The sequence below is a fragment of the Loxodonta africana genome, chromosome 15 (genome assembly GCF_030014295.1).
Source record: "Loxodonta africana isolate mLoxAfr1 chromosome 15, mLoxAfr1.hap2, whole genome shotgun sequence".
NCBI lineage: Eukaryota > Metazoa > Chordata > Mammalia > Proboscidea > Elephantidae > Loxodonta > Loxodonta africana.
In genome coordinates this window covers 63,989,226-64,000,280 of record NC_087356.1, presented here as the reverse complement: position 1 = coordinate 64,000,280, position 11,055 = coordinate 63,989,226, and the positions used below count along the sequence as shown (strand labels likewise).

At 40.1% G+C, this 11,055-nt stretch overlaps 1 protein-coding gene across 1 annotated transcript; it reads right to left on the bottom strand.

Moving 5' to 3' along the window:
• Positions 1–211: 211 nt before the first annotated feature.
• LOC100675428 (olfactory receptor 8B8-like) lies at positions 212–1,702 on the bottom strand. The gene has a single exon (XM_003422095.3). It carries the CDS (start codon positions 1,277–1,279, stop codon positions 212–214), a length of 1,068 nt encoding a protein of 355 aa, XP_003422143.3. The 5' UTR covers positions 1,280–1,702.
• Positions 1,703–11,055: the final 9,353 nt, after the last annotated feature.

Here is an 11,055-nt window from a genome sequence, read left to right as displayed (position 1 = left end):
TACACTTATATTTGCACTAGTTTATTCTTCCCAGTAACTCCATGAAGTAATATTATGCCCCTATTTTGCAGAGCTTTCAACCCAGATAGCCTGATTCCAAATCCAATGTTCTATTATAGCTCAATTCTTTCTGTATGAAGAACTCCTCAGCAAGGGGAAACAACCTAAAGAAAACCCTGTATTCTCTTACACTATTTAATACTGCTCCAGCTCAGGAAAGTGTTTTTCTACTGAAAGTTTTCTTCAGGGCAATTTTAATCTCCTTGTTCCTGAAGCTGTATATCAGAGGATTGAGCATGGGCACAACAATGGTATAGAACACGGTGGACACTTTCCCCTGGTCCATGGACAAAACAGAAGAAGGATGGAGGTACATGAATGCCCCTGATCCAAAGAAAACACAAACAACAATTATATGTGAGCTACAAGTGCTGAAAGCCTTGGCCCTTCCTTCCCTGGAGTGAATGTGGAGAATGCTGGAGAGAATGTAAGCATAAGAGACAATGATGGTGAGGCTGGGCACACAAATATTAAAACCCACAAGGGCGAAAACCACCAGTTCATTGCTATGAGTGCTGGTGCAAGAGAGCTCCAGGAGAGGGAAGATGTCACACATGTAGTGGTTGATTGTGTTGGCATCACAGAAGGTCAGCCTCAGCATGCATCCCGTGTGAGCCCAGGAAACAACAAATGCCCCCACATACACAATCACAGCCAGTAGAGAAGAGACTTGAGGGGACATGGTGACCGTGTACAGCAGAGGTTTACAGATGGCCACATAGCGATCATAGGCCATCACTGTCAACACATAGCACTCTGCACTCACAAAGAAGCAGTAGAAAAAGAGCTGAGTCATGCATCCTGCATAGGAGATGATGTTCATCTTCGACACAAAGTTTACCAGCAGTTTTGGGGTGATGACAGAAGAGTAACAGAGATCAGTAAAGGATAAATTAAAGAGGAAATAGTACATAGGGGTATGAAAGTGAGCATTCAGGCCAATTAGAGTGATAAATCCCAGGTTACCTGCCACAGTGACAATGTAGATTCCTAGGAAGAGGAAGAAGAGAGGGAATTGGATCTTTGGATATTCTGTTAAACCTACAAGTATAAACTCAGTCACTAAGGAATTGTTTCCAATATCCATTCTCTTCCAGTGGGATCTGTGAAAACAGGAGAGTAGAGTCATATTTGAGGTGGAACCCAGATTTCTCATGCAATCCCAAATCCAGCCCCTTCCTGGAGCTGAGAAACCCAGGCTCTTCTGTGGTTTAACCATTACAAAGAGCTGGCCCAGCCTTCCAAAGACAAGAAGGACAAGCACATGGCTGCTTAAGCACAGTGATAGGTAATACTGGGAGAAGTGAGTCAAGGGATGAAGAAGTTCAGTGAGGTCTCATCTTTTCTCTGCCTCAGTTTGTCACTAATGCTTCTATTCTCTCCCTAGCCCCAATTTATATTTGTTACTCTTTACTCAGGACCCCTGGTGCACAGTGTACAAGTGTTTGTCTGCTAACTAAAAGATCAGAGGTTTGAACCCACCAGCCACTCTCTAGGAGAAAAGACCGTAAAGATTACACCCTAGGAACACTTATGGGGAAGTTCTACTCTGTTTTATAGAAGTCACCATGAATTGGAATAGACTCAATAGCACACAACAACACTCTTACTCACCAAACTTCAGCTACCCTGTCCTGACAACCAGTCCACACTAGACACTGCAGAAGTTTGACCACGAGCACTCTACAGCCATCATAGATTTAGGGAAAGTTAGAGTTAGAAGTCCCACCATAGCACAAACACTACGAACTGAAAGTTTGGTGGTTTGAATGAGCTCTGAGGTGCCTCTGAAGAAAGGCCTGGTGATTCACTTCTAAAAGTTCACAGTCTTGAAAACCTTATGGAGTACTGTTCTACTCTACACACATAGGGTCACCATGAGTCATAATCGACTGGATGACAACTGGTGTTGGTGGTGGTAGAGTTAGGAGACTCAAAGAGGCCCTTTGACTTACCAAAAGTACACAGCAAGAGAGTCATTAAGCCAGGAGTGGATCCTGGATGTCTTTCATAGGAAATGCTGTAAGGGGAAGTGGGATTGGAGGCATTGTGAACCCTATACTCTCAGCACTACTTCTTACTTCTACTTTCTTCCCACACTAACCCTTAATATACCCCATTGAAATTTTCTGCACCTCAGGATCAGAGCAGGGCAAAGCAGAGAGGTCCATTATTTTCCATTGTCTTGGGTATGAGTTGGAATCGACTCGACGGTAGTGGTTTGGTTTGGGTTGGTTTTGAAAAGGGGTATAACAAAAAGAGATTCAGTGCTTACCCTCCTTCTACCTAAAGGCATCAAAACTGTACTTGTGGTTTCTTTTCTGCTGTTGTTCTCTGAAGAGAAATAGCTCTGCTGATAGAGAAGAGAAAACTTCTGAACTAAAACCCCACCTTTTGTTTGAAGAAGCTCAGTGCATTTACAAATCTCAGTCCTTTCTTGCTCTGAGAGCCAGTCAGATAAAGACCATGATTTTTAATTATGATTTTGCCCAGAGGTAATCATTAAATTACAAAAAAAAAGAAAGAAACAGAACAGCACTCTTGGTTTTCAACGTAATTACAGGTAGCATCATGTAAATTATTTTATTCAGACCTTCAAGGTCTCAGGGGCTTGATGTAGAGGATCCCCTAAGAGACCTCCCATAATTCAAATCCTTTAGGAAAGAAAATTATGAAATTGTTTATATACAAATGGAGATGGTTTTACCCTGGTACCTTCAGAGGCTCAATATTCTACTCAAAATTTCACCTCAGGGACTGCAATTTCCCCCAGAACAAAAAGGTAGAAACCTTTCCTCTACTCTCCTCTTTCTTTTAGTGATTGCTTAACTTTTAGGTACAATCCTCAACACACAGATATTGACTTATTTGAAATGTGTTTCAAAAATATATTACATGTACACACACATCCTCCTACAGACATTTCACCAAAAAGGATATTCAAATGGCCAAAAAACACAGGAAAAAATGTTCAACATCTTTAGCCATGACAGTAATGGAAATCAAAACCACAAGATACCACTTCACTCCCAGCAAGATGGCTAAAATGAAAAACATATATATTAAAAAAAAAAAAAAAACAGAAAATAAAAAATGTTAACACGGATGTAAGGGAATTAAAGCACTACATGACCCAGCACTCCCACTCCTAGGCATATACCCAAGAGCACTGAGGGCAGGGACATGAACAGACGTGTACACCAAACCAATGTCCATTGCAGCACTATTCACAATAGGCAAAAGATGGAAAAATCCTAAATGCTTATCTACATAATAAATTTAATTTTAACATTTTGACATGCATGATCATATCAGGCATAATACTTTATAATCTTTTAGAACGTTTTTTTTTGCTTTTTTTCTTAGCCCTTCCATTTCCTTCTCAGCCCCCCTCCATCTCATCACCACCAATTATTTATGTATATAACCTAGCACACACCTTGCCATGTTTTCCTGCATGTAAAGGGGTTTTGTTGCCCTTGATTTCCAAAGTATAGTCATGCAACACTTAATGTTCATGATACATTCTGTGAAATAGAATATTAGGTGATTTGGAAATTGAGAGAACATGCCTACTAAATCAAGAGCAATAGCATTCACTGATTTTCCACATTCGTGTTGTTTAATAACCTTTCACTTTCAAATTGATATTTCTCTTTGTCTCTTGCTGCTGCTATCACCAGCACTGGTTTTTCTGTGTTTGGGAGCCATGATGCATTTCACAGTAATATTTGCAAAAGAAAAAAAAAAAGAGGTAAAGGCAGAACACTCAAAAGATATGCAATACACGAGATTGGATACTGCTGCCTGTGAATGGAAGCATACACTGTTACACAGTAAACTTTTTATTTGTAAGTAGGGGAAGTTCACATAAAATAATGATAGAAAGTACAGTACATATATAAGGTAGAGTAGGTGGTGTACAGTGCTAGGTGGTAGGGAGGAAGAAATAAAAGGAAAAAATGGCAGCGCAGTGGGGATCTGTGGACTGGGGCACCAGTAGGCACTTTATCCACAGAAGTATGGTGGGAGTCAGCAAGAAAGGGAGAGGGAACCAATAATTAGAAACACGAAAAGGAAATCAAGAAAGCAATACCATTTATAATAACTCCTCACAAAATAAATAAATAAAATACTTAGGAAAAAATCGAACCTGGGATGTAAAAACCTATACAAAGAAAACTATAAAACACTACTGCAAGAAACCAGAAGAGACCCACATAAATGGAAAAACGCACCATGCTCATGCATAGTAAACTTAGCATTGTAAAAATGTCAGTCCTACTCAAAGCAATCCACAAATACAATACAATCCCAATCCAAACAACAACAGCATTCTTTAACAAGATGAAGAAGCTAATCGTTAACTCTATATGGAAAGGAAAGCAACTGAGGATAAGTAAAGCACTACTGAAGAAGAAGAATAAAATAGGAGAACATACACAAGCTGACCTCAGAACCTATGGTAGTCAAAATAGCCTGGTACTTGCACAATGACAGACATGTTGTTCAATGGAACAAAATTGAGAACCCAGATGTAAACCCGTGCACCGACGGTCACCTGATCTTTGATAAAGGCCCAAAATCTATCACATGGGGATAAGACAGTCTTTTTAACAAATAGTGCTGGCAAAACTGAAAGTCCATCGGCAAAAAAAAGAAACAGGACCATTACCTCACACCATACACAAAAACTAATTCAAAATGGATCAAAGACTTAAATATAATACCAAAAACTATAAAGATTATAGCAGAAAAAATAGGGCCAACACTAGAGGCCCTAACAAAAAAAACCATGGCATAAATCGAATATAAACCATAACTAATAATGCACAAACACCAGAAGATAAGCTAATAACTGGGATCTTCTAAAAATTAAACACTAAGGCTCTTCAAAAGGCTCCGCAAAAAGAGTAAAAAAAGAACCTATATATGGGCAGGGAAAAAAAAATTGTCTATGACAAAGCCAACAAAGTTCTAATCTCTAAAATCTACAGGAAAATCCAACACCTCTACAACAAAAAGATGGGAAAAGAATATGAATAGAAGCCATTCAGGCAGCTAAAGGACACATGAAGAAACATTCGCTACCACTAGCCATTAGGAAAATGCATATCAAAGCTACAATGAGATACCACTTCACCCAGACATTACTGGCAGGAATGTAAAAAAACAAACAAAACAAAACCAGAAAATAATAAATGTTGGAGAACCTGCAGGAAGATTGGAACTCTTATGAACTATTAGTGGGAATGTAAAGTGGTACAACCATTTTGGAAAATGATATGGCACTTCCTTAGAAAGCTAAAAATAGAAATATCATGTGATCCAGCAATCCCACTCCTAGCACTATTAGAGAAATAAGCACCATCCCACAAATAGACATGCACAACCACGTTAATTGCAGCTTTGTTTCACAGCAGCAAAATGATGGAAACAACCTAGATGTCTTTTAACAGATGAATGGATAAACAAACTTTGGTCACATACTATGGAATACTACACAACAGTAAAGAACAATGGTTAATCCTCAAAACATCTCACAACGTGGATGAATCTGGAGGGCATTATGTTGAGTGAAATAAGTAAATCACAAAACAACAAATACTGTATGAGACCAATATTATAAAAACTCATGAAAAGGTTTACACACAGAAATAACCTTTGATGGTTATGAGGGAGGGGAGCAGTGCAGAGGGAAAAATACCAACTAGACAATAAAGTGGTAACTTTGGTGAAGGGTAAGACAGTACACAATACTGGGGAAGTCAGCACAACTTGACCAAGGCAAGGTCATGGAGGCTTCATACACATATCCAAACTCCCTAAGGGACTGAATTACTGCTCTGAGGGGTGGGGACTATGGTCTCAGGGGACATCTAGCTCAATTGGCGTAACAGTTTATAAAGAAAATGTTCTGCATCCTATTTTGGCGAGTAGTGTCTGGGATCTTAAAAGCTTGTGTGTGGCCATTTAATATACTTCACAGGTCCCACTCCACCCAGAACAAGGGAGAATAAAGAAAACCAAAGATGCAAAGGAAAGATTAGTTCAAATGACTAATGGACCACAACTACCACAGCCTCCACCAGACTGAGACCAGCACAACTAGATGGTGCCTGGCTACCACCACTGACTTCTCTGACAAGGGTCAAATACCGGATCCTGGACAGAGCTGGAGAAAAATGTAGAACAAAATTGTAACTCACAGAAGAAGACTGGTCTTACTGGCCTGACAGAGACTAGAGAAACCCTGAGAATATGACCCCCAGACAACCTTTTAACTCAGCAGTGAAGCCATTCCTGAGGTTCACCCTTCAGACAAAGATTAGACAGACCCATAAATGAGACTAAATTGGAGCACTAGCCCAGGGGCAAGGATGAGAAGGAAGGAGTGGACGGAAAAGATGGTAATGGGGAACTCAAGTTAGAGAAGGGGAGAGGGTTGATATATCATGGGGCTGGCAACCAAGGTCACAAAACAATATGTGTATTAATTGTTTAGTGAGAAACTAATTTGCTCTATAAACCTTCATCTAAATCACAATAAAAAAACAAAAACAAAGAAGGGAGGAGGCGACGTACAGGCCTAGGTGAGAGGGAGAAAGAGAAAGAAAAAAAATAGCACAGTGGGAGCAGATGAGTGTGGGTGGGGTAAACCCAGGACTGGGGGGCTGGTGGCTCTCTAGCTGCAGCTGCACAGTGGGGGCTAACAGAAAGATGTGGCATAGCTAGGAAAGAAGGAGCAGCATGACGACACGGGGTGGGGTGGGCAGGAGGGGTCTCCTATTGTGGACTCCAGTGATGGGGGCTGCCTGGATGAGGGGTTTCTTTTTTCTACTCACCAGAAGGGTGAGGGGTGGGAAAGCATGTTTCTCTTGTTACCAGCTGCTCTGTCTCCTGTAGGGAGCTCCGAGAAGTTGCCTTCCCGCACTCCCTGTTTAAGGTTGTTGCTGGCTATGTTTCAAGATAGCCACACTGTGCCATGTTAGTTGGCAGGGGACCCCCACTCCACATCTTTCCTAGTTCTCTGCTTTCCCTCAGATTCTTCTTCCATTTGATGTTTGAGCTAGTTATTTATCCTTTCATTTGATGTTCCAGTATTGACATTTGTATCTGTTTTACTTTGTTTTTCTGGCCTTTGCTGCAGAGGGATGTCATGGTATATCTGTCTAGTGTGCCGTGTTGGCCCCACCCACTAATCTGTTATTTTGCTAAAAGGTTACGTCAGGGGATAGTTTTGGTTCAAGGTTTAAAGAGTATCTCAGAGCAATAGTCTCAGTGAGTCCTCTAGTCGCAAATGGTCTGTTAAGTCTGAACTTTTTTAAGAATTAGTGTTCTGCATTTTTCTCCTGTTCTATCCATGGCCATATATCATGGCCCCGATTTGAAAGGTTGGTAGTGGTAGCTGGGCACTATCTAATTCTTCTGGTCTAAGGGTAGATGAGGCTGTGGTTTGTGTAGGCTGGTAGCCCTGTAGGCTAGTTTCTTATCTAAGACTTTTGTTTCTTTTCTTCTCTTTTGCTTCTGTAAGTAGGAACCAAGAGTTTTATCTTCTATGGTCACTCATAAGATTTTAAGACCCCAGATGCTACTTACTAGGTTATGTCTAAGAAATATCGGTAACTGTGACTCTTTGAATATATATGCATGCACACTTCTATCTGTACATATGCATACATATATATACTTCTATCTGTGCATACGTATGTACTTGCCTGTACCTACCCATACACATATGCCTTCATATGTGACCACACACTCATTTTTTGATTGTTGTTGGTTTTATTGTCAAGTTACATGTCATAATTCTTAGCACAAACATCCTTTTCTCTTCTGCACTTCCTAGTGGTATTGTTTACTTTGGTCAAGCTGGTACACCCACTTTCTGTGCTACTTTACCCATCACAGTAAATGACAAGTATCTACAATCTAGAAAGTGAATCCCCCTCTCCCTGGCCCATCCCTGGTAACCACCAATGAACACTGGTATCTGTGTGTGTGTGTATATATATATATATTCTTGTCTTCTTATAAAAGAGGAATCATACAATATTTATTTCACTTAGCATTATATTCTCCAGATACATCCACATTATATGTTTTGTGGACTCGTCATTGTTCTTTATGGTTTCGTAGTATCCCATTGTATGTATATACCACATTTTGCTTATCTCTTAATCTGAGGAAGAGAATTTAGGATGTTTCCTTTTTTTTTATTGTGAATAAAGGGAAAACCTGGTGTCCTAGTGGTAATGTGCTATGGCTGCTAACCAAAAGGTCAGCAGTTCAAATCCACCAGCCACTCCTTGGAAACCCTATGGGGCAGTTCTACTCTGTCCTATAGGGTCGGTATGAGTTGGAATTGACTTGATGGCAACAGGTTTGTTTGTTTTTTATACATGAGGTCATGCCATCTAAGAATAACTATAGTGTTACTTTTCCTTTCTGATTTGGATACCTTTTATCTGTTTTTATTGCCTTATTGATCTGGCTAGGATTTCCAATACAATATTTAATAGGAATGATGATAATTGGCATCCTTTTCTCATTCCTAATCTCAAGGGGAAGGCTTTCAGTCTTTCTCCACTGAAAATAATGTGGGCTATTTGTTTTGCATATGTGCCCTTAATTATGATGAGAAATTTCCCTTCTATTCTTATTTTGCTGAGAATTTTTATCAGGAAAGGGTGTTGAATTTTGTCAAATGTCTTTTCTGCATCATTTTATATGATCATGTGCTTCTTTTCCTTTGTTTTGTTATGAAAATTTATTTATATGGTGAATTACACTGATTCATTTTATTATATTGAACTATGAATCCCACTTGATCATGATATATATTTTTTGATGTGTTATTGAATTCTGTTGACTAGAATTTTATTAAAAACTTTTAAATCTATGTATGTGAAGGATGTTGGTCTGTAATTTTCTTTTTTGTGTGTGTCTTTGCCTGGTTTTGGTATCAGGGTGATGCCGGCTTCATAAAATGAATTTGGAAGTATCCCTTCCTTTTCTATATTTGAAATAGTTTGAGTAGTACTGGTGTGAGCTCTTCTCTGAATGTTTGTAGAATCCTCCAGAGACGCCATCTGGGCCAGGTCTTTTTGTTGGGAGTTTTTTTTTTTTTTTCCACCTTTTCAATCTCTTCTCTTGTTATGGGTCTGTTCAGGTTTTCAACTTCAGTTTGTGTTAATTTGGGTAAGTAGTGTGCTTCTAGAAATGTGTCCATTTCTTCTAGCTTTTCAAATTTGTTGGAGTACAGTTTTTCATAACACTCTGTTATGATTCTTTTTATTTCAGTTGGGCCTGTTGTAATGTCCCCCATTTCATTTCTTATTTGGGTTATTTGCATCCTCTCCTCTTTTTCTTTTGTCAATTTGGCAAATTGTTTGTAAGTTTTGTGGAATTTCAACATTTTCTATGTTCAAGAATTATTTTTCTTGGAGCCCTGATGCCACAATGATTAAAGCTACAGTTGTTAACCAGAAGATCAGCAGTTTGAATCCACCAGCAGTTCCTTGCAAACATTCTGTCCTATAGTGTCACTATGAGTCAGAATTGACTTAATGGTACTATCTTCTCCTAAGTTTCACTAGAGGGCACTCTGTTCCTTTGAGTCTTTCAGCACTGAGTCAGAAGTTCTCTCTGAGGAGTATTTCATCACTATTGGGTTCTAGTTTGTCTCCACAGATTTTTGGTGTTTTGAAAAGTTTTAAGTCTCTGGGTCCTAACTCTGGCTTTTTTCCCCTAAGGTGACTCACTTTGCTGGTGTGAGCATCCCTCTGTCTTCTGTAGATTTGGCTGGAGACTTCCCCATTTGGTTGCATTACGGGGCCTGGATTCCTTCACTTCCCTTTGTAGGATTGGGTCACAGCTTTCCTCCTATGACTAATTATGCATGCAGAAGACTTTTCCACAGGCCTCAGGTAGATGTGGTAGCAATAACCTTTCCTAAGGTGAAGCAGTGAAGTGCTTTAGATCTTTCCCTCACATATGACTCTGAGCAGCCTCTCCTGTGGTGCCTAGTTGAAGATAGAGGGCCAGTTGTCTTCCACTGTGTTGCCTGTTTGATGTATTTTTTTCAACCTGAGTGACAGATGGATCCTGCAGCATCTCTGCTGCCCTGGGTCCTGGAGACTGCTGGCCTTGGGTTTGGCAAGATTCAAATAGTATTTGCAGCATCTCAGTTACCCTGTTTCCCTTCCAAAGTGTGTGGCTTGTGAATTCCCCTAGTGTCACGGATTGAATTGTGACCTCCCAAAATATGTGTCACCTTGGCTAGGTCATGATTCCTGTATTGTATGATCGTCCATCATTTTCTCCTGTATGTTAAAAATCCACTTAAGGAGGCAGGATTAGAGGCAATTATGTTAATACAACAGGACTCAATCTACAAAAGGAGATTGTGTCTTGAACCAATATCTTTTGAGATATAAAAAAGGAAATCGAGACCGGGGACTTCATACCACCAAGAGAGTAGCGACAGGAGCAGAGCACATCCATTAGACCAAGGCTTCCTGTACTGAGAAGCTCCTAGACCAGGGGAAGATTGACGACAAGGAACTTCCTCCACAGCTGACAGAGAGAATGTCTTCCCCTGGAGCTTGCTCCCTGAACTCAGACTTCTAACCTACTAGACTATGAGAGAATAAACTTCTGTTTGTTAAAGGCATTCACCTATGGTATTTCTGTTATAGCAGCACTAGATAACTAAGACACCTAGCCAACCTGCGCCTCTTTAATCGAACTACACTTTCCTCAGTTTATCTCTAGTTCTGCATTCAGGGTGTTGCCATCCCAGTCTCAAAATGGCTACAGTGAGCCGAGTCTTCCGTATGCCAATGGCCAGAAACTCACACCTTCTCTGCCAATCCCATGCTTCCTCTCCCCAGTTTCTTGACACACATCAGCTCTCCAACAATTCAGCTGCCATCTGGAGCTCTGAGATCTCAATCTGTGCTTGTTTCTATTCATTGTTCAGTGGGCTTGTTA